Below are 24,678 nucleotides of genomic sequence, written 5' to 3'. Positions count from 1 at the left end.
CCGGGCTGGCCACTGAAACCTTAAAGTGTCAGCTCTGGTGCCCACCGCTGGTACCACAGACGCCTCCGGTCCTATCTTAAATAGCACCAAGGGACACTGCCCATACTCCCTAGAACAGTTTCCTATACCCTTTCGTCGTCCTTCCGTTCACTTATCCATCCACACATCGGTTCTCACTTTCACCCTTTATTCATCCACATTTGCATGCTTCCTTCATTGTCCATCCACTCGTCGGTATATGCATGCATCCATTTATCTTTTTAGCCATTGATCCAGTCACTAGCCCATCACCTATCCTTCCACCAATCCTCAATTCACTCTGCTACTCATTGCTCCATCCATTACTCCAATTGGTTCATTCTAAAGTCCATCCATCCTTCCACCCTTCACCATTTCTTCCTTCTTTGTTTCGAAGTTTCCTTCCTTCTTTCACTCTTCCTTTCCCCTTCTATTCTTGTCTTTCTTTCTGCCCATCTTACTTTTTCCTCCTGTGTAGATAGCTTTTTGTGTGGGTGACTCTCTGTGTATAAATGCAATAGGTCATGCATATGCGAGCGATTAAGCTATTGGCATTGTAAATGACAATGCTATTTATTTATGATATAAAAGCAATGCCAATAGCTCTACCTTTAATAATGCCGAGACCATTGCATTGTAAATGCTTGTTTTCTTTTAAGAAGTGTTCGACTCACAAGGTATAGTGACTCCTCCTTCAGTGTGCATTGCACATGTTGTTTGACTCCTTTGCTAGATTGTTTTTGGTTGAGCGTGGAGCAATAAAGTGACAGAATAAAGAAAAATGCGAAGAATTGTGAATGTGTAATTTACAGTAATAAATATATTATGAATTACTGCAGCTAAACACTTCTGGGGAGGAATGTGGGTGCACATGAATCTACAGCACTACACCATAGGAATAGATGCTTACAGCGTAACATATTCTATTAGTAGCATGTGTTGGCCATAGATACATATGCTTAGCATCGAATGTAAAGCAGTGCTTTCCTTTGCAGTGACTAGCGATTGGTTGAAGTATTTGTTAGGAATAGTGTTTTAAGTATAGCTTGACCCACTCTTGCTTGCTGATGTGTGAATATATCAACACAGAAGTGTTTTGTAAATGTATGTGGGTTATTCCACGTTGCTGCTTTACAAATATCTTCTATAGGGATATTTCCTAGTAAAGCCATAGTTGATCATTCCTTATGTTTGGAATTAACCTGTGGTGGTTCCATAAGTACCCTTCTAGGATTTTGATAACATGTTTGAATGCATGTAACTATCCATCGAGCAATTTCAGCTTTGGATATAAGTGCCCCCTGGTGAGGTGTGTTAAAAGCAACAAAAAGCTGTTGTGTTTTTCGAAAAGGTTTTGTTCTATCAATGTCAAACATGATAGCCCTTTTAATATCTAATGCATTTAGGGCTTGCTCTGCTACTGTGTCTGGGTTAGGAAAGAACACAAGTAGTTCTATGGTCTGACTTTTGTGAAAAGCTGAGACCACTTTAGGTAGGAAGTTTGGATTAGTCCATAGAACTAATTTGTTAGGAAAATTTAAAAGAAAGGTTCTTGCAGAGTAAATGCCTGTAATTCACTTATCCTTCTGAGAGAAGCGATTTTCACTTAAAAGGCAACTTTCCATGTTAAAAATTGGAGTTGACATTAATGAAGTCGTTCGAATGGTGGCCCCAAAAGCCTGGTAAGCACAATGTTTAGGTTTGGGATCTTCCTGTGGGTCTGTGAAAAAAGGTACATGTACGCCTGAGGTTGATCATCACCAGAAGGTGACTCATCTGGTGAAAACAGTGGTTGCTCAGAAAGCAAGTGATCTGGAGAGGGTGTCTGCACTGGCCTTGATGGTAGTGAAGGTAGAGTAGGTGAAGATGGAAAAGGAGGTTGTGGATTAGGAGGAGGAGGAAAACAAATAGGGCTTGTGCCTGTCCTTCTTAGGTTGATGTGTTGGTTCAGGCTCAGTAATGTGCTTCTCAAATGTGTTCTTCCTTTTGGGAAACATAAGGGAAACAGGAGGGGGTGGTTTGGTGCCTAGTTTGCCAGTGTCCAGGTGTACAAAAGGAGTCTTTTGTCCTTTATCTAGTTTATCTTGCAACTCCTCTAGAATGGGCTGCAATTGTGTTTGCCTAAGGCTCTGTGCTACTTTTGGTGTTTTTAGGCGTCAAAGACGTTCACAAGCCTTTTCTGCCTGTTGCAGTCTTTTGCATATGATAATATCGGGCCACGGCATAAGAAATATTTTCTTCTTTGTGACGAATCTTTATTTCCGATTATCCTTCCCCATATTGGTTAGACATTATTTGGTCAAACACTTGTTATCAGAAAGACAAAAATGGTGTACATATTCAACACATATGTGTCTAAATGTTTTATCTATGTTCAAAGTGGTTTTGTCTATTTAAAGCTTACATGCAGATACATTAATAATAAGTATGTAGTTGACACATGGTTTTCCATGGTTTGTCTATGGATTCAGATTGCATATTTTAGAGATCAGAATTTGAAAAATGTTTTAAGTCTTATGTGGATTGCAATGTTTGTATTTGTATCTAGATTTATGTGGTATTGTAAGTGTGTTGTGTTTTTTTATATGTTGATTTTATATGTCGTTTCGTATATGGTTTAATTTTCCAGCCCTGAAGAAGTTCTGGTTTCAGAACGAAACGCGTTGGCTGGGATTCAAATAATAAAAAGAAGAATATAAAAACCCAGAAAGGAGGAATTGCATTTATTGGATGGACTGTACACAATTGTGCTCGACAAATATATATTGTTTTGAGATGGTGCAACTTTAATATATGTTTTGAAGAAAAACTACAGTGGTTTTCTTTTCCTAACTAGGAATGCCACTTTCCATGTTAAAAATTGAAGTGGGCAAGAGTGTAAAGGCTCAAAAGGAGGACCCATGAGCCTAGTATGCACAATGTTTAGGTACCAGGAGGGTGGTGGCGGTAAACAAGATAATATTGCTTTGTTTGACTGTGTCCGTGACTACTTTAATGACAGAAATTCTGACCAGTGATAGGATTTTGGAGATGGGCGGCTATTGCAGGGAGATGTAATCGAATGCAAGTGTATGCCACTTTGAAATTTTGAAAATAAAGTAAATAGAAAATAATGTCCTGCACAGTGACCTTGATAGGGTTATTGTGTTTAGGTTGGCAAAAGCAAACAAAATGCTTCTATTTTGCAGCATAACTGGCTGGTTATGGGTGTGCATGCCTGTTTAAGAATATCCATGCATTCTACTGGCAAGTTTAAATAACCAAACTCTACAACCTCAGCAGCCAAATTGCTAGGTTGAGCATCTTGGGGTCTGGGTGTCTGATTTGTCCTTGATCCTGAGTGAGAAGGTTCAGCCTGTTGGGGAGCTTCTTGTGTGGGACTACTGAGAGATCCAGGAGCGTTGTGAACCAGGGCTGACGTGCCACTTGGGAGCTACAAGGATCATGGTGAGAGATGTGTTCCTGAGTTTCAGAACTAGAAATGGAACCAACTCATACATAGTGTGTTGTCCTTGGATAGTGGGTGTGGGAACCTGGATGGAGTTCTTGGCATGTAGGGCTGCTGGCATTCATATCTGTGCATAGATCGCCGCCTAGTGTTGGGTCCGGATGATTGCACATTGTTGTCCTGGAAGAGTCTTCGAAGTATCACGAGATAGGTGGCTCCTCCCCTGGACTACAGTGCGCATGGGCATCCTCTCCATCCTCAGATTGTTTTTCGCCATTGTGGCAGAGATGGCGTATAATACAGTAAGTGATGACCATGCCTGAGAATGATTCTGAGTGCTACAGCTGCGACAGGCACCGGGGAGGAGGGCGGGCGATATGAATTTCAGCAGCCCTACATGCCAAGAACAGATGCATACTGGTAAGTAGCATATTCCGTTCGAGGCATGTGGGCTGCTGAATTTATATCTGTGCATAGAATAAATAGCAGTTACCTCCTTAGCGGTGGTTGCCCGTGCCAGATGCAGCAGTCTGAAAAAGAGTTCTGAGAACAGCCTGTCCTACAGCAGCTTGCTGTTTGGAGTGTACATCTACGCAGTAGTGTTTGGTAAATGTATGTATGGTGGTCCATGTGGCTGCTCTACATATATCCTCTAGAGGAATGTTACCTAGGAAAGCCATGGATGCCCCTAACTTGCATGTGGAATGCGCTCTTGGGGAACTGTTAATGTGCGTTTAGCCTTTTGATAACAGATCTGTATGCACTTAACAATCCATCTGGCTATACCTGATTTGGAAATGGGGTTGCCTTTGTGCTGTGGAGAGAAGGCAACAAACAGTTGCTTAGTTTTCCTGAAATCATTTATCCTGTCTATGTAATACAGGAGAGCTCTTTTAACATCCAGTGTGTGCAGTGCTCGGTCTGCCACTGAATCTGGATTCGGGAAGAAAACGGGCAGTTCTATTGTTTGATTAATGTGGAACTGCAACACCACCTTAGGCATAAATTTAGTGTTGGTACGCAGCTATACCCTATTAGCATGAATCTGTATGAAAGGCTCTTGAATAGTTAGGGCTTGAAGCTCACTAACTCTTCTTAGCGATGTGATTGCTACTAGAAAGGCCACTTTCCATGTCAGAAACTGTATCTCACAAGAGTGAAGAGGTTCAAAAGGTGGTCCCATTAGTCTGGTGAGAACTATGTTCAGATTCCAGACAGGTAAAGGAGGGTGTCTGGGAGGAATCACTCTTGAGTCCCTCCATAAAAGCTTTAATGGCTGGCACCCTGAAAAGGGAAAGATGCTGTCTGTTTTGAAGATAAGCTGCCATTGCAGCTAAATGTATCCTGATGGAGCTATATGCCAGATTGCATCTGTATAGATGGAACAAATAACATATAATGTTTTGCGTTGATGCATCTAGCGGATTTATGCCATTATTGGAACAGTAAATGACAAATCGCTTCCATTTTGCCGCAAAGCATGCCCTGGTTGTAGGTCTTCTTGCCTCCTTGATGATGTTCATACAGTCAGGGGGCAGGTTCAGGTAGCCAAACTATGACCTCAGGAGCCATGTTGCAAGGCTCAACTGTTGAGGATCTGGGTGCTGAATGTCTCCACGGCTCTGAGTGAGGAGACTGGGTGTGAGTTGCAGTCGTTGGTGAGGCACCACTGAAAGTTCTAGGAACGTGGTGTACCACGCCTGCCTTGCCCATGTTGGAGCAACTAGGATGAGCGTCATGGAGTGCTGCCGCAGTTCGCGTGCCACTAGCGGTATGAGCGGTGCTGGAGGAAAAGCGTACGCAAATCTGCCTGACCAGTTCATCCATATTGCATTGCCCTGAGACTGCGGGTGTGGGAACCGGGCCGCGAAGGTTTGGCATTTTGCGTTTTCTTTTGTGGCGAATAGGTCTATCTCTGGATGACCCCACTGCTGGAAATACTGTTGGAGCACCGAGGGATGTATCTCCCACTCGTGCAGCTGATGGCTGTGCCTGCTGAGCAGGTCCGCCATCTGGTTGTCCTTGCCTGGGAGATGTTCCTCCATGAGGAACATGTTTCTTTGAATGGCCCACTTCCACATGCTCTGGGCTATATGTGACAATTGCGGAGAGTGTGTGCCTCCCTGCTTCTGGATGTAATAGCACGACTTTGTTGCACTAATGCAATTTGAACGCCTTCATTGCCATGAAGATTGCCATCAGCTCCAACAAGTTGATGTGCATCTTCTGCTGCTGCGTCGTCCTTAGACCCTGCACTGTATAATGGAGGACATGCGCTCCCCAGCACTGGAGAGATGCGTCTGTCGTCAGCACTATCTGTGGTACAGGCTCTTGGAACGGTTGTCCCCTGCAAAGGTTTTGTGTGTTCCACCAATGCAGAGTTGCATGCACGACCAGTCACCAACACTAGGTCTTTGAGATGTCCCTGAGCCTGGTTCCACTGTCGCGCTAAGCACTCCTGAAGCGGACGCATGTGTAGCCTTGCGTGAGGGACTATGAAGATGCAGGAGGCCATCATACCTATCAGCTGCATAAGGAGTAGTTTCTGTCCTGTAACTCCAGTTCTGTAGTAGGGGTATCTCTGTTATAGTCATAATCTAGTGAATAGTCCCGCCCATGTGCGTGGACCCCGGCAATCAAAAATAATCTCTCAAGTTGTCAAATCATGCAGAAACTGCAAAGACACTTAAGAGAGAATTTAAAGACAAATAATGCAGCCTATATCCACAGGCTACACTGTCCAGTACTTCAACTAGAAATTCCACCGAACAACACCACACACAACACAGCCTGCCCAGTTTCTACCATAGAGAAACTTGCCTCTACCAGTGAAAGACTCTGGAATGATAGAGAGGAAGGCATGGACAGACAAGCCCCATAGGCTGCCATTATGTGGCTTAAATAGGATACTGTGCCTTTAAGAGAACTTTCCAGAACTTTCTCCCAGTATCCCAGAATGCATAGCAGGTCCCTCTTACTTTCAGTTCTTTTTGAAGGCTTAGCACGCCAGACCTGTAGCATTCCTTACATGAAGAAATATCTCCACCGGGGAGGAGGGCGGGCGCTTATGACTATAACAGAGATACCCCTACTACAGAACTGGAGTTACAGGACAGAAACTACTCCTTCTGTAGTAGGGGATCTCTGTGTATAGTCATAATCTAGTGAATAGAATGGCAAGCCCATCCCCACACCAAAGCAGCGTGGAGAAAGAAATTAACACCACTACTGTGCGAACAAATTCCACAGCGAAGCCTGTCCAACCTGAGCATCTGCCCTGGCATCAGTGTCCAGACAGTAATGCTTAGCAAAGGTATGAACCGACTTCCAAGTGGCTGCTTTGCAGATTTCAGCTATCAGCACGTTACGGAGCAAAGCTGTCGTGGCAGCTCTGCCCCTGGTGGAATGAGCCTTAGGCTTACCTCCTAAGGTCTTATTAGCCTTTTGGTAACATAATTGTATGCAGGACACAATCCACCTAGAGATGGACTCCTTAGAGGTAGCAAGACCCGTCCTGACTGATCCATAATTTATGAACAACTGGTCAGACCTACGAATATCTTTGGTTTTATCCAGATAAAATTTCAACACCCTCCTAACATCCAGGGAATGGAGAGACCTTTCCGCTGGAGATGAAGGATTCTGAAAAAACGTAGGCAAAGTTATGGTCTGGTTGACATGAAAATCAGAAATAACCTTGGGAAGAAATTTAGGGTGAGTACGCATAACAACCGTAGCAGCATGAAATACAGTATAAGGTTCAGTACAACACAACGCCTGAATGTAATGGCCACGAGGAACGCCGCCTTCCAGGACAGGTGCTGCAACGAAGCCTTATGAATAGGTTCAAAAGGCTCCTTCATCAACCTGGACAGCACCACATTCAATTCCCATGAAGGCGAAGGAAGCCTGACAGGAGGGAATACTTTCTTTAATCCTTCCAGAAAATCTTTGATCACAGGGATCTGGAAAAAGGAAGTCTGTGAAGGGCATTTCCTGTAGGCAGTCAATGCAGCTAGATGAACCTTAATGGAATGAACATTAAGGCCAGACTGCGCCAAATGTAAAAGATAAGGAAGGATGACATCTTCCTTACAGGTTGTAGGGTCATGGTTCTTAGACTGGCACCAGATACAAAACCTCTTCCACTTGTAAGCATATGAAGTTCGAGTGGAAGGCCTCTTAGACTCCTTCAGTATGTCCATGCAATCCTCAGGCAGATTCAGATGGCCATATTGCACTATCTCAGGAGCCATGCCGCCAAACTCAAAGACGAGAGGTTGGGGTGTAACATCCGTCCCCCGAACTTCGTGAGAAGGTCCGGCCTGCACGGCAGCCGAATGTGAGGAAGGAGAGACCGGTGAAGCAGGTCCGTGAACCACCACTGCCTGGGCCACTCCGGGGCAATGAGTATCATCCGAGCCCTGGACCGGGCCAGCTTGATGAGCACCGCCAGAATCAGGGGAATGGGAGGAAAGGCGTACAGAAAGCTGTTCGTCCAGTTGATCCATAACGCATTCCCCAGCTGGTAGTACCTGGAGGCGAAGTCTCTGCACTTGCTGTTTTCGGCGGTGGCAAACAAATCTACATCTGGAGTTCCCCACCTTGCGAAGACTTCTCCTAGTACTTCGTCGTTTATGACCCATTCGTGGTTTTCCTGAACCAGCCTGCTCAGTGCGTCTGCCTGAACATTCTGCACACCGGCAGATGGGTAGCCGTAATCGTCAGTCCTCTGGCTAGGAGCCAGTGCCAGATCGCCTGCGCCTCCTGTGACAGAGTGCGTGATCTCGAGCCCCCCTGCTTGTTGAGGTAGTACATCGTGGTGGTATTGTCCGTCTGTACAAGCAGAGAGTTGGTCTGGAAGGACGGAAGAAAGGCCTTCAGTGCCAAGTGAACAGCTCTGAGTTCCAGGAAATTGATGTGATACGTGGCCTCCATCGGGGACCACCTTCCTTGAATCTGTAAGTCTCCGGAGTGCGCCCCCTAACCGTGGAGAGAAGCATCCGTCACGACAGTCTGCGTGGGAATGTCCTTGTGGAAGGGAACCCCTCTGAGGAGATTCTCTGCTGAACACCACCACTTCAGAGACTGAAGAGCATGCAGAGACAATTGTATCTTGTCGTCCCAAGATCCTTTCCTCTGATCCCACTGGTCCTCCAAGCACTCTTGCAACGGTCTCATGTGCAGTCGTGCGTGTGGCGTTAGGAAGATACAAGAGGCCCAGTAGAGAAGACACCGTCCTCACTGTTGTAGATGGCGTGGTCATAAGAGCCTGAGCCTTCCGAAGGAGTGATAATCGTCCCTCCTCCAAAGGAGATACTCTTGCTGACAGCGTATTGATGGAGGCTCCCAAGTACTGTATGCATTGGACCGGAGTCGGGACAGACTTGGACATGTTGATGTGCAACCCCAGCTTGTTCAATAGAACGCACGTCTTCTGGAAGTGTGCTCGAGCTTCCGAGAAGGAGGAGGCCTTGCTCAACCAATCGTCCAGGTACGGGTAGACTAACACCTTGTTCTTCCTCAGGTGTGCTGCTACCACCGCAATGCACTTCGAGAATGTTCTCGGCGCAGACTTTAGTCTGAATGGGAGTACTATGTATTGATAATGATTGGCGCCGACTTGCATCCTGTAGGTCTACAGCACATAGCCAGTCTCCCTGTTGCAACTGAGGATAAATCTGATGCAACAACAGCATGCAAAACTTCTCTCTGCGAATCCATTTGTTTGCCTGTCGCAAGTCCAGAATGGGCCTGAACTCGTTCTTGTCCTTCTTGCGAACCAGGAAGAACCGGGAGTACAGACCTCTTCCTCTCTGAGACAGAGGTACGTCTTCTATCGCCCTTTTCCATAACAGGATATCTGCCTCCGCCTGGAGCTCGCGCAGCTGAAACTGCGAGCTGACCGGTGGAATTGCTGGAGGCGGGCTGGTGAACATTGCAAACAATATTCAGCACCCACTTGTCCTGAGTAATTTTTCTCCACTCTGCCAGAAAAAATTGAACGCTTCCCCCCACCGGAGTGGGTAACGGATGCAGGGGAAGTAAGCGCTCAGGGCCTAGACCCGGCCGGGCCTTTGGTCGCTGGTGCCGACTGTTGGCCGCCTCTGCCTTTCTGGCGCTTCTGGAACGGCCTTCGGAACTGCTGCTGTTGTTGCTGTTGCTGTCCCGAAGTTTGGCCACGCCCTCTGCCCTGTCCACCGAACCGTCTCTGGGACGGGCGGTACGATTTCTTTGTCTCCTTGGGTTTATCCAGGCCCACAGCCGTGAGTGTTTCGGCCTCCGCCTTCATGCGGGCCATTTCGTCATCCGCATGTTTCCCAAATAGGGTTTTGCCAGAGAATGGAAGATTGGCCACCCTTTGTTGTGCGTCGGGTTTTAGTGACGTGAGGCGGAGCCAGGCGTGTCGTCGCTGGTTAATCCCATGGCAGAACCCATGCGCCACCAAGAGGGAAGAATCGGCTGCAGCGCTGATGATCTGATTCGCCACCAACATCCCCTCATTTAACACCTCCTGGAAATCTTCTCTCTTGTCACGAGGTAGGTGTTTCACAAACTGCTGGAGGGAGTCCCAGAGGGCCCGGTCATAGCGCCCCAACAAGGCCGTGGCACTCGCAGCCTTCATGGAGGTCGCCGACGTCCCACACACCTTCCTCCCAGTCGAATCCATCCATCTAGACTCTTTATCTGGAGGGACTGTGGATGACGGAGTGGTGGCATGCTGTTTACGAGCCGCCGTCACTATCACAGAGTCCGGAGGAGGTTCCACTCTTAGAAAAGCCGGATCAGAATCGGGAGCCCGGTATTTTTTCTGTAGTCTCGAGGGGGCCGCCTTAGTCACCGCCGGGGTGAGAAAAAGGTCCATGGCCGGATCCTCCAGGCCCGGTACCAGTGGCAATAATGGACGAGACAGATGTTTCTGGTGCAGTGTCTCGAAGATTACCGATGTCTTGGGCGTGGGCACCGTCAAGGAGATGCCCAATTTTGCTGCACCTCTTAACAGGACATCGTGAAAAGCCACCAGATCATCAACCGGAGACACCCTTGTCTCCGGTGACCCCGACAAAGTTGGAGAGTAGTCCCTGGTCCCGGGGGACCTCGTATGGGAGCGAGACCTGTGCCTCCTGTGGCGTCGCCTCGACCGCGTGGATGACCTGTTGCGTGATCGTCCCCTCCTCCTGGAACGAGAGCGCGATCTCCCAGTTCGTGGGCGCTCCGCAGTTTTCCGTGGAGGCGTCTTCCGTGGTCTATCCTGGGGTTTCGGTCTAGGCATCCCCTTAGGCGGTGTAGGAAGTGGAGGCAGTGACACCGACCTTGACGGCGGAACAGGAGGTATCTCCGACCGAGGGGCGGGCCCATGCGGTGGAAGCGGTGGTGGTGGTTGTCCTGAGGGAGGAAGTGGTGGAAGCGGAGGGTTGATGGGAGGTCTCGCGGTGAACCGGTGACACGCAGATGTTACACACCTGGAGGAGGTTGGTGCGTCAATATTTGGCGTGACACTGCAGGCAGAATCAAAAAGATGTTTGTTCCATCAGGAACACATCTTTTGAACCGACGGTGCAGGTTAAAAGGTAGGCCTGAGACGGGTGCTGCCCTGAAAGGCGTTCGATGAATGTCCGACCTGTTGAAGAGTTTCGAGTGGCAACGGTTTGGAGAAGCACGGTCGAGATTCACTATAACGTCAAAGACACAATAGGATGGAAGATTCGTAACAAACGGAGTTGAATGTGGAGGAGAGGCACAAACATCTGAACTCGACGGCGGACAGAAAACAATCTAACAATGTAGTCGATGCCTATGCACAGTATCACCGAGAGGAGGAGTGACTTTACCGCGTGCCTCGAAAGACTTCTTAGCAGACAAACAATTTGCATAACTCCGAACGCAACACTAGATGGCAGGAGTAATGTGCATCAACAGTCACACATGCTATTGAACATACATACATACATAAAAGCTAATGATATGGTTGCATATGGTAAATGTGGCTTGTTAATGATGAATGATTAGGTTCATAGAATACAAATAGCAAATGCAGAGTGATGCATTTGCACTAAAACATCAGCTATCAAATAGTATAAAAATGGGTTGGAATAGCAGTGCACAAGCGACCTGTGAAGCTATGGAAATGTACGCTGCATTGCTAAAGCACATAATAGAACTCATGGCACCAGGATGAATATAATCGCAAATTTCTTTCTGTCCCCTTCCCTCTTCCTCCCTTCCGATAAATTGCTCTGTCCTTCTCAATGCCCACCTCGTCCCCATCTTCACTGTCGTCGTCACTGCTGGAGTCAGAAGAGTCTCCGCCATCCTCAGACGAATCATCCTTATCATCGTCATCATCGTCGTCATCATCATCATCGTCGTCGTCATCGTCGTCATCATCATCGTCGTCATCATCATCAGATTCCTGAAGAAACAAGCACCACTTAAATATTTAGCATCCACAATAGGTAGTTTGGTAAAACACTTTGCAACAAGGATTTTTGAATGCAAGGATCTACAAAAATGTACATGCTTTCTGTGGTTCCAGGAGACAGTGAGTGTGTGACATTTTGTAAAAACCTTTTGTATCAACTTCATTGTGTGGATATGCTTTCGTATGTAGGATTGTAATCATTTACATTTGTTCACGAAGTATGACAGGATGGTATTAAATAGGTTTCACCTATAGATCAATTAATAGAGAGATCAAACACACTAAGGGGGGGGTACTCACTTGACCTTCTTAGTTCCCTACAGCCTGAAGCCACTCATCAGGAGTTTACTTCAGCAACGTGAGTTTGGTGTAGCGGAGAGGGCATGGGAATAAAGAGTTCCTTGAGGCTAATGATAGATTACAACAAATGCAAGCTGGCTGCCACCAAGCGCTTGGGGACAGGGCAAGGAGTGGCTGATGCTTTGGATGGTCTGGCCTTTCAAGCAGGTGCAGCGTTTGTTGACAAGCACCCATCTTATTTGATCTGTTGGATCCTTTTGACAACACAGATCATCAACAGCTTCTGAATCAGATGCACCTGATCAGAATTGGTTGCTTCATTCTCAATAGCTGCCGGCAACTGATTACAATTTCCTCAATGCATCTTAGTGAAAAGCCTTAACATGTGGAGTACCGTAAACACTGTCTCTCTAACTCCTCCTTCATAATATTTGCATATCCTATTTGACCCATCCCTAAAGTGCAGTCAGGTGGTTTTCTTTGATCATAGGGATGCTGATCATTTAGATTTCATTTTGACAGTAGGAAGCATTATGACCTCTAAAGAAAACCTCGAGCCCTGCATGCATGCAAGCAGAATATGCAAGGATGTGCCACATTCAGTTGAAGTTAAATGGAGCAAAACTTTTAGTGGTACTTCATATGAACTAACAAATATTGGTTATCTTCAATGGGTTCTGCTCCCATTGATGTTGCAGTAGGGAGAAACCTTAAGACTAGAAGACTATGATCCCTCTGGTAAAAGTAGTGTCTAAATCCCATTTTTTCTTAACTACAAGTACTAATATACTTTTTCAACTTACATGGTTTCAAAAGTTAATGACTTTAGATCATCAAGGACTTTTGTAATACTAACAACTTAGCCCTCCCTAAATCTGTTTATTATAGGGTCCAACTAGTTCAGGACAGAGCTGCCCAACTGCTCCCCTACTACTAAAAAGGAGGAGGGGGGAAGGGAGGGAGAGGGTAATAAGTCACATACTTTCTGATGTATCACGTTTGCTCAAATATTTAGTTTTTCTGTGTATAGGGGAGATTTGCCTTTATTAATGGTTAAGGCCACATTGAGGGGTAGATTACCTATCCAAGTTGTATTTTTTACTCCTCTATATATATATGGAAAATGCTACTTACCAGTATGCATCTGTTCTTGGCATGTAGAGCTACAGAATCCTACATTTAACAATAGATCGCCACCTGGTGTTGGGCTCGGATGATTGCAGGTTGTTGTCTTCTTGGAAGAAGTCTTTGTAGTCACGAGATAGGTGACTCCTCCCTTGGACAATACTGCACATGGTCATCGACTCCATTCTCCGATTGTTTTTCGCCATGATGGGAAATGACGGAGTTAGTAGAAGTAAAGAGAAAGGATGTCCATGCGTGTGCATCTAAGTAAGATGAGTACTGGAACGGATACAAGTCCCGGGGAGGCGGGAGGGCATGTAGAATTCTGCAGCTCTACATGCCAAGAACAGATGCATACTGGTAAGTAGCATTTTCCGTTCGAGGCATATGAGCTGCAGATCCTACATTTAGCAACGATTGTGCAGCAGTGTCTCCCCTAGCGGTGGTCACCTGTATTCGTTACAGCATACTGAAATAGTGTTTTAAGAACAGCTTGGCCTACTGCAGCTTGCTGCTTGGCTTGCACATCAACACAATAGTGTTTAGTGAAGGTGTGTATTGTAGACCATGTTGCTGCCTTGCATATGTCCTCTAGTGGTATGTTTCCTAAGAAAGCCATAGAGGCTTCTAGTTTGCGAGTAGAGTGTGCTCTAGGAGGAACTGTTAGTGTACGTTTAGCTTTGTGATAGTATATTTGAATACACTTTACAATCCATCTAGCAATTCCTCCTTTAGAGATGGGATTGCCTTTGTGTGGGGGAGAGAAAGATACAAATAGTTGTTTTGTCTTTCTGACGGATTTAGTCCTGTCTGTGTAATATAGTAGAGCTCTTCTAACATCTAAGGTGTGTAAAGCTCTTTCTGCAACAGAGTCCGGTTTTTGAAAAAACACTGGTAACTCTACTGATTGGTTTAGGTGAAAAGGAGTAATCACTTTTGGTAGGAATTTAGGATTGGGTCCAAGAACCACTTTGTTAGGATGTATTTGAAAAAATGGTTCTTCTATTGTGAATGCTTGTATTTCACTAACTCTTCTGAGAGAGGTGATAGCAACAAGGAAAGCAGTTTTCCATGTTAGGTATTGCAGTTCACATTTATGTAACGGCTCAAAAGGGGGTCCCATAAGTCTTGTAAGGACCACATTTAGGTTCCATACTGGAGCAGGTGGTAACCTAGGTGGGATCATTTTCTTTAATCCTTCCATAAATGCTTTTATTGCAGGTACTCTAAAGAGAGATAGATGTTGTCTATTTTGTAAATACGCTGCAATTGCTGCTAGATGCAGGCGTATGGAAGAATAAGCCAAATTGGACCTTTGTAAATGTAGAAGGTAGCAAATGATATTTTGGATGGAAACATCCAAAGGATCAATGTGATTGTTGCTACATTATATTGCAAATCGTTTCCACTTAGCAGCATAGCATGCTCTGGTAGTGGGTCTTCTAGCTTCTTTAATTATATTCATACAGTCTGGTGGTAAGTTTAAGTAACCAAACTCTAGGACTTCAGGAGCCAGATAGCCAAATTCAGTTGGCTTGGTTCTGGGTACCTTATTTCTCCATGGTTCTGTGTTAACAGGGATGGCGTGAGCCGTAGTTTCTGATGTGGAACGAGTGAGAGATCTAGGCTGACGTGCCCATGTGGGGGCCACTAGTATTAGTTTGAGAGACTGTTGTCTGAGCTTGCGTACTACGAGTGGAATGAGTGGGAGAGGCGGAAAAGCGTATGCAAATCTGCCTGACCAATTCATCCATATTGCATTCCCCTCCGACTGTGGGTGTGGAAACCTGGCAGCGAAGGTTGGGCATTTTGACTTCTCGTGGGTGGCAAACAGGTCTATTTGTGGATGCCCCCACATTTGAAAGAATGGTTGAAGAACTTGTAGGTGCAACTCCCATTCGTGAATCTGTTGTGACTGGCGGCTTCTGCTACCTTGTTGTGAATCCCTGGAAGGTGTTCTACTGCCAGATGTATATTTTGAGGGATGGCCCATCTCCAAATGTTCTGTGCAAGTTGGGACAGTTGCAGAGTGTGCGTCTCCCCCTGTTTTTGTATATAATACATGGCTGTCATGGACTAGGACAGCTTTGTTTTAGATTTGTACTTGAAAGGTTTTGAGAGCTAGGAAAATTGCTAGCAGCTCTAAATGGTTGATGTGGAACTGTTTCTGTTGATTGTTCCACTGACCTTGTGTAGTATAATGCAAGGGATGGGCTCCCCATCCTGTGAGGGATGCATCTGTCGTGAGCACTATCTGTGGAACTGGATCTAGCAACGGCCGTCCCTTTGTCAAGTTTTTGGTGTTCCACCATTGCAGAGAGCGATATGTACGGCTGTCTACCAACACCAGGTCTGTGAACTGACCTTGAGCCTGATTCCACTGTTGTGCTAGACATTCTTGTAGTGGGCGCATTTGCAGTCTTGCGTGAGGAACTATAAAGATGCAAGACGCCATCATGCCTATTAGTTTCATGAACACTCTGGCTTGTAGAGAGTGCTGGCATTGAAAAAGGGAGACTACGTTCTGAATACTTTGAATCCTGGCTTGACTGGGATACGCTAGAGCTACAGATGTGTTTTTAGTAGCTCCTAGATATTGATGAACGTGCAAAGGCTCTAGGTGCGACTTGGTGTAGTTTATCGTAAACCCTAAGCTGTGCAGTGTTTGAATTGTTTGTTTTGTGTGTTGTGCACACTGGTTGAACGATTTTGCTTTATGAGCCAGTTGTCGAGGTAGGGGAAGACATGTATTTGTGGTCTTCGGAGATGTGCTGCCACTACTGCTAAGCACTTTGTAAACACTCGTGGTGCTGTTGTGACCCCGAATGGAAGGACTTTGAACTGATAGGGTTGTCCTTGTATGACAAACCTTAAATACTTCCTGTGCGCAGGATGTATTGGAATGTGAAAGTAAGCGTCCTTTAGGTCTAGTGTGGACAGAAAATCTCCCTGTTGTAGTAATGGGAGTACCTGTTGTAAAGTGATCATGTAAAAATGATCTGTTTGTATGTAGTGGTTGAGGGGCCTGAGATCGAGAATTGGTCTTAATGTCCCGTCCTTTTTTGGAATTAGGAAATACACGGAGTAAACTCCTGTTCCTTGTTCCTCTAACGGAATTACTTGAATAGCATATTTTTGTAGAAGTGCTAGAACTTCCTGTTGAAGCAGAGTTATGTGTTCCACAGACATTGGACGCTGCCTGGGTGGTATGTTTGGGGGGGTTGCTGTGAGTTCTAGGCAGTAGCCATGTTGGATAATTTGTCTTACCCACCTGTCTGTTGTGATGCAGTTCCAGACAGGTAGGAAATGTGAAAGTCTGCCCCCCACAAGAGTGGAATGCTGTAGGGGAGGCAGAGGGAAGTCACTGTGTAGGAGTGGAAGAAAAGCGGTTGTTGTTACTACCTCTACCTCTTGTTGTTATTGCCTCTGTATCCTCCTCTAAAATAGCCTTTGTTAGAGGAGGTTTGTGTATGTGTTTTAAAAGATGATGTTGTGTCTGCGCCGGTCTGCTTGGAGCCTCCTCTATAAGAGGAGCGGCGAAAAGAACCTCTAGTCTGGGTGGATAGTAATGCCCCCATAGACTTAGCTGTGTCTGTGTCCTTCTTCATCTTTTCTAATGTATTATCTACCTCCAGCCCGAACAATTGGTTCTGATTAAAGGGCTGGTTTAGGATGGTAGTTTGTACTTCTGGCTTAAAACCCGAAATGCGTAACCATGCGTGACGCCTGAGAATAACACTAGTGTTAACTGCTCTGGATGCTGTGTCAGCTACATCTAGTGCACATTTAATTGAGACATTAGATATTAATTTGCCTTCCTGTAAAAGTTCTGCTGCCAGATCTTTATGTTGATCTGGTAGGTGTTCCATTAACTTTTCTAGTTGATCGTAATGAGCCCTGTTGTAGCGTGATAGTAAAGCCTGTGTATTTGCTATGCGCCATATGTTTGTTGCTTGTGCAGCAATTAGTTTCCCTGATGCATCAATGATCTTGGACTCTGTCAGGCGGGGTGTGTCCCCAGAAGTTTGATAATTGGCCCTTTTGCGTGCACTTGACACTACCAAGGAGTCTAATGGCAGATGACCCTTAATGTATACTGGATCAGCTGGTGCTGGCCTATACTTTTTCTCTATTCTAGGATTTAACACCCTACACCGTACTGGATCTTTAAAAATCTCTGGAGCATGTTTAATGACCCCATTGATCATTGGTAATATTTGGGTAGACCTTTGTGACTGTTCGAAAGTGTCTAACAAGAAGTCCTCCTCAATGGCATTAGAGTGCATAGGAACCCCATGGTAAAGTGCAGCTCTGTTTAATAAATGATTAAAACCAATACTATCCTCTGTAGGGGAAGGTTTTGTTGGGTAGTACCGAGGATCAGGGATGTCTGGTGCATACCCCAAGGATGATATGTATCATCATCCTTGGGGCATTCCGTGTTGATATCTCAACTAAAGGGTATGTATGTGGCTCTGGAACATCACCCATACCCCCCCCCCCACCTAAATCATACTCCTCGTCAGTGTGGTGTGATGATGCAGGAAATTGAATAGGAAGTTATAGGCTCCACATATGGAGTAATAGGAGAGGAGGAAGGTGAAGGAGAGGAAGGGTGCATTGGAGAACTTGCAGGTGTAAGTGGTGTGTCTGCTGGTCTCTTTTTATAAGGAATTGCTTACACATGTCCAGTTTTTGGATTAATATGGACCTTTTTCTGTCTAGGATCTGGTCTAAACAGTTCTTCCTCTTCTATAATCTTCTTTGGCGTCGATCTTTTCGGAGCTGATAGAGGTTGTTTAGTGCTCTTTGCCTTAGGAGTAGTAACTGAGTCTTTTGGCAATGTTTTCGGTGCCGAAGGTTGTTTAGTTTTATCTGGGGTCTTTGGTACCGATATTAGAGGTTTCGGCGTGGAGACAGGTTTTCCCTGTGGCGCCGGAAACTGGCGTACTTTGTGTTGTTAACCGGAAGGTTTCGGAGTCGAAGCTTTCGGGTCTGGTACAGTTCCTGGCTTCGGCACCGATGGTACGGGTGCCGAAGTGTCCTTGTCTTTGGGCACCGAAGGGTGTTTTGTTTTCGGTGCCGACGAGTCCTTCGGTGTCGAAGGATGTTTCGGTGCCAAGGGAGGTGGTGTAACTGGCACAAGGCGTATTGTCTTTCCTCGGAGCCGGGCCCAAAGGGGCGGGGGGGGCTCGGGGCGTTAGAGGGTAAATTTCTGTCTCGACTGGGCCCCATGTCGTGCAGGGGCAGATGTACTCACAGGTTGTCAAGATGGAATCGAATCGTCCGAGTCCTCTGCCCCCGATATAATCTGGAGATCAGGCGAGTCCTCCTCTGCGCCGAGTGAAGACTCGTCCTCGGAGATATCTTCGATTGGATATTTGTCCTCTGAGACGTCTTCTTCGACGATCTCCTCCTCAAAGATGGCCTCCGGTGCTGGTGCTGATCTCCTCATCTCGTGTCGACGGGCTCTCCGATCCCGGATGGTCTTCTTCGATCGGAAGGAAGCACAGGCTGTGCAGGTCGACTTGTCGTGTTCTGGCGAGAGACAGAGGCTGCAAACCTTGTGATGGTCGCTATGAGGGAATTTTGCTCGACATACCAGGCATCTCTTGAATGGAGTTCTGTCCATGAGGCGTAGGCCGCACGGCGCGATGGGCCCAACGGCCCGCATCGACGCACTGGAATGTAGCTGGTGATGTCGAAAGTCTATTCGATGTCGAAAGAAGTTTGTTTGAAGTTTCTCGCTTCAAAAATGCCAAAAAAGTCTTTTCTATCCGGAGCGGAAAACTTTCATCCGAACCCAGTGGCAGAAAAAAACAATCTGAGGATGGAGTCGATGTCCAAGGGAGGAGTCACCTATCTTGTGACTACAAAGACTTCTTCCAAGAAGACAACAATCTGCAATCATCCGAGCCCAACACCAGGTGGCGATCTATTGCTAAATATAGGATCTGCAGCTCATATGCCTCGAACATATATATATATATATATATATATATATATATATATATATATTCAGAAAGCCTTCCATGTACAGGCACAACTAATTCACTTTTAACATAGGGTGCTACTTCAACAAGACCATTGATGAATGAGACTATAATTAGATAACGCTGTAGAACTTAAGAGCTAGCCTCTGGTGATACGTCTGAGAAACAATCTGAGATTTTGCATTCACATAATTGCTTTTAAAGGTGACAAAAACAGTGTGAATGTTGGCATTGTTGGGAAACGTGTTTGAGTATTTGTTTGATATAGGATTGAGCATATACACATCTGACTATACATGTATCCCTCATAGCTATAGAGAATAGCTTTAGAATCTGCAAGCCGTTGAGGTCAAGCAACTCACAATTCAGTTCTTCAAAAATAAAGGATGAAAACAATTGGTTTTATCGAGCTTACATGACTTAGCTCACCAGTACTTTTGCTGAGAGAATTACAGTCTATAGTTAATGCCATTATGCTAAATAAGGCATGACTAGTGCCAAATTCTCTGCACTTTGTTTCAGACCAAGGCTTATTAACTCTATAGGTAGATAATGTAAAATGATTAGCCATTTTGGGCACTAATAATTTCACAAAATGTGAAGCAATTGGAGGGCATGAAGGAGACTCAAACATATGAAATTGAAAGACTAGTTTCTTAAGATGTTTGTATGGTAAAACTAAATGCATGAATTTTAAGCCTGAGTAAATGATTACATCACTCAGAGGGAATGCCCAAATGAAGAAAATCCTCTTTTAAGCTGATTTCATAACCAATCCTGAGACACAAAAACTAAGTGTCTAAGGTAAACAGAATTGAAGCCTTGTTAAAGAATTGAGAAAGGTTAAAGTGAGGCAAGCACATACTTATGAAGGGAGCCAGCCTTTGTTATAATTCCTCTACTTGGTCAAATACATTTTCAGTGATCTGCAGCAGTCTTAAAAAGTAAGGTAAAGAGCACTGCATCTCATTAGAATGGCCTTGGTCTACATGGGTGTTATATAATTATTGTATAGTGCAAAGCAACCAATTCCAATATACTTCAACATGGAGCAGAGTAATAGAATCTGAGGCTGGATGTATTAGACTCTCCTTGTGCCCAGCCAAATAAAATACACTTGAGCCATTGTAACACTTAAAACAATTGATATACTTACAGACTTAGACTGTACAGCAGATTTTTTGGGGTTCGGGCCACGCATTTTGGCTGTGCTCTTCCTTTTCAGCTGGCAAAGAACAAACAAATTGAGGAACATTAGAGTAGTATTTAAATTAAACTGAAGCAGTCAGTCAACCTATCTATTAACTCAATTGTGAAGTGCACGATGCAACATGCATTTAAAAGAGCATGTGTGATTTATAAGTTGCGATGGACTAACTGATCTCCATTAATCGCTCTTTGTACTTACATTGGATATGTGCTCTTTGTATGTTGCTCTCTCTTGGGGAGATAGGCTCTGCAGGGAGAAAATAAAAAAATGCTGTTAGAATCAAGGTATCATGGTTTTCACAAGGTGACATGACTATAGTCATAGTCATAGCCTACGAGGGCCACCTCACCTTGATCCACACTTCTAGTTGCATCTTGTAATTCCGTTGCTGCTCCTCAGCCATTTTCTTGTAGTGGTCTTTCTGTGCTTGGGAGATGCGCTGCCATCGGCTGCCGATTTCTACCATGCGCTCCTTCAGTGGAAGGTGATTCAGCTCTCCATTGGACAGCAGCTCCTGGGAAAACTTCTGATATCCATTCCTGGAGCAGGATAGAGAGAGGTTAAGTACACTTGGGATTTATTTGGATATTTGAGGCCAGGTTGCGCACTAAGTTTTCTCGGGGGATAGAGACAATCCACTATTGGCTCTATACTGCAGTTTTCTTTTATCCTGATCGCAGAGCCTTTTGTCTTCTATTCTCATATTATGTATCCCCCATGAAACAAAATAAAGGATTAAAGAAAGGAAACTGTCATAGAGCTAGGCAAAGACACTAAGACAGTCAGACTTGTAGGTCAGGAGGCAGAAGGGGGCAGACATGAAGAGAAATATGGACAGATAGATTACTGAGAGGCAAATATGGGAAGACAGATTTTGGTTAAACAAAGACTAATAAAATAAATGCTCATCAAATGTTTAAATGACAGCAAATGGCCCAGGGCTTGGAATTTAACAAAGAACTCACACAGGCGCTTTCTTGGGCTCGCCATCGAATTTCATTTTCCTGGCAGCGTTGGCGGACATTGGTGTAGACCTCATGTCACTCAGCTCCCTCTGTTGGAAAAGTGTTAGAAAGGGATGAGAAAGTTAGGGAAAGCAAGGAGGGAGTTCAAAATAGCATGATACAAAACCCAGACGTGTAGAGGCTCACAACACTGAAATCTTGGTCCACAGACCATCGTAGGCTATACTCTCCAGCCAGCGAATGGTCTCCTGCCTTTTCTTGGAAATACAGCGCCAGCTCTGAAAATATGAGCTCTACAATACTCTGCATCTAAGCTCGGGAACCCTTTACTTTTTATCATGTAATAGAAGCTCTGCACCAAGTGTTAGGTCAATGGAGATGAGTTGGACAATCTCTTGTATACAAATCCAGGGCATTTATAATGCATAATACGCTGACACTGACTTTATAGAAGAAATTATACTCTGATATTGGAGGACTACAGAATATAACCATTAAAGAAAGGAGCTACATGATGTTTTGTTTCCTCATTCTCTAGCATGGGCATCCTTAAAAGATGCACATGCTTGAATTATTTTTTTATTGTCACACTTGTAGGGCCTGGTAACATTACAAACAGCGGTAAACAGTATGAAGTGTAAGCTGTACTGATTATGCTTTGAACTTCAACCCCCCTAGACTAGAGTTCACCATAGCTCAGCACTGGTAAGTGAAGAATATGAGGCTGGCCATTAATGAGGAGAGAGGGCAGCATGTGGGTTAACAAAAAATACTAACAATAGAGATCTTTTGATACAGGCAAGTAATTTTTAATTTCCCCAAATTGAAAATATCATAGACTTCCATACTTGAATAAGACTACACTTCAGAGGAAAAATAGAAGGCGAGACTATCACAGAAATGAGGTAGCATACCAACTAGAAATATGTACAATTTGTTATGGAAAGATATGTATAATGATATCATAAAAGGAAATCTAAGTAGATATACATATACAAAATGTCAATACTATATTTGTCAAATCGGTACGGTAGACTTCCACCCAGTTACGGTAATTTTCTGATTCTTTTTTCTTTGGTTTCTTTCTGTGTGTCGCTTTCAGTATCAGTTTTTGTGCCACTATTACGTTTTCAAGTGGAAAACTTTCATATCCTTTTTGTCACTAGCTCCCCATCCAAAATGCATCCTTTTTGCCAATTAAGTGATGGGGAGTACAAGATCCGATACACACTTTATTATTGTACACGTAGCATTGTACGGAGGAGGCGAAATCTCAACTGCCACAAGTGCTTTGTGGCCCACTTTAGCTTCTGATATGGTATGCTTATCAAGGCAGTAACTCTTGGTGAATGTGTGGCAGTTATCCCACATGTGTGCCTTGCATATATCTCTAGCTGAACTACTAGTGCATATTGGCGCCATTGCGGACATGCTTTTTGTAAAGGGTTGTTGGCTTTATGCAGGGTGCGAGCAACCTTGTAGCTATTTGCTTTCACAGAGGTTAACTAAAAGCAACAAACTCCTGAACGAAAGATCAGACATTCTTGGTTCCATTCAGATAATATTTTACGAACACCTAATAGCCAATGAACTAAGAAAACTTTCAGACTGAGTTGTCTCATTTGGAAAGGCTAATTAAGATGGCATACCATTGGTACCTTGCGTAAGAATTTCGGGTTGATACGGAGCACAACCCAGTAATACATCCGCATCCTATTATGCAAAGGAAATTGACTCCAGCTCCAACCCTACGAAAACTATTTTTAAACTGGTTCAAAAGCTGCAAAACTGTGGCAACTCTGCCTCATGTATCTCTTCTACTCAGCAGTGTGAGGACTTTGCCATTTTCTTTATTGAAAAGGTGAGGAAAATCTATAACACCTTCTCACAAAACCCCTCTGACTGCACTAGCTCCCCCAATTCCCCCCTGAAGGGCAACAGACTCACCTGTCTGCCTGCTATCTCCCATGAGGATCTGGCCAAAATCTGTAGAAAGGTGAAATCCGGTGCCCCTTCAGACCCCATGAGACCGGCTCACTTCTTAGAGACTCTGGACTTTTTTCTTCCATCCCTGGCCATGCTCCTTAACCTCTCTTTCTCATTGGCTACGGTGCCTACATGTTGGAAACAGGCATGGGTCACTCCTATTATTAAAAAGCCCACCTTGGACCCCACAAAACCGGAGAACTACAGGCCCATCTCACTACTCCCCTGGGTGTCCAAACTGGCAGAAGCCCACGCTAACACCGTACTATCGGACCACATGGCCCAAAACAACATCTTGGACCCCTCCCAACACGGGTTCAGGCCTGGGCATAATACAGAGTCCGCCCTCCTATCCACCACCGAACACCTCTGGAGGGTACTGGATACCGGCCAAAGTGCTGCGCTGATATAACTCGATCTCAGCGCAGCCTTTGACACGGTCTCCCACAACATCCTACTGAGTCGCCTGGAAAACATTGGGATAAGTGATCTGGCCCTTGAATGGTTCCGCTCGTTCCTGACGAGCAGGTCCTTCCGTGTCTCAGCACCCCCGTTCACCTCCCAATCACACTCTATCGGCCAAGGAGTCCCGCAGGGTTCTGTCCTCAGTCCATCCCTTTTTAGCTTGTATGTGCAACCTCTCGCCGCAGTGGCCAAAGAATGGGACTTCACGCTGGTGTCGTATGCCGACGACACACAGCTGGTAATCACCCTCACTGAGGCACCCTCAACCTCTGCCACAAGATTCAAGGATGGACTGGCTGCAGTCGCTCATTGGATGACGGCTAACTGTCTACAATTGAATGCAGGGAAAACCGAGGTGCTGCTCCTGGGTATGAACCCCGGGTGCTGGAACAACCATTGGTGGCCCCCCCTGCTGGGCCCCACCCCTCCTTCTAAATCTCTGGTTAAAAATTTGGGAGTGTGGTTGGACTCCTCGCTGAGCTACCAAACCCACACCAAAAGAGTAGCAGCAACGTGCATCGGGCTTCTGAGAAGCCTTGATTCCATTCTAGGGTTCCTCAACCCCAAAACTCGACAGCTCATAGTCCAATCCACCGTCCTTTCCCGGTTAGATTATGCTAGCGTACTCCTGCTGGGCGCTAACAAAGCCGAGACAACCAGGCTTCAGCGAATTCAGAATTCCGCGGCTAGGGCAATAGTTGGCCTTCCCAGAAGATGCTCTGCTAGAGCCACCATCCATAAACTCC

At 45.3% G+C, this 24,678-nt stretch overlaps 1 protein-coding gene across 4 annotated transcripts in view; it reads right to left on the bottom strand.

The window, feature by feature from the left end:
- UBTF (upstream binding transcription factor) overlaps window positions 1-24,678 on the bottom strand; it is a 111,066-nt gene that overhangs the window by 4,796 nt on the left and 81,592 nt on the right. For all 4 annotated transcript variants that reach the window (XM_086923918.1, XM_086923916.1, XM_086923919.1 and 1 more), the window contains 5 exons: window positions 21,482-21,570; window positions 20,866-21,055; window positions 20,715-20,762; window positions 20,463-20,531; window positions 11,724-11,879 (listed from right to left, as the gene is read on the bottom strand). In XM_086923918.1, coding sequence (XP_086780044.1) covers window positions 11,724-11,879; window positions 20,463-20,531; window positions 20,715-20,762; window positions 20,866-21,055; window positions 21,482-21,570 — 552 coding nt within the window. The remainder of the gene's footprint in view (window positions 1-11,723; window positions 11,880-20,462; window positions 20,532-20,714; window positions 20,763-20,865; window positions 21,056-21,481; window positions 21,571-24,678) is intronic.

This window comes from Lissotriton vulgaris, chromosome 5 (assembly GCF_964263255.1).
Source record: "Lissotriton vulgaris chromosome 5, aLisVul1.2, whole genome shotgun sequence".
In the NCBI taxonomy this organism is placed as follows: domain Eukaryota; kingdom Metazoa; phylum Chordata; class Amphibia; order Caudata; family Salamandridae; genus Lissotriton; species Lissotriton vulgaris.
The sequence above is the reverse complement of the archived record's forward strand: the minus strand, read 5'-3'. Positions and strand labels throughout refer to the sequence as shown.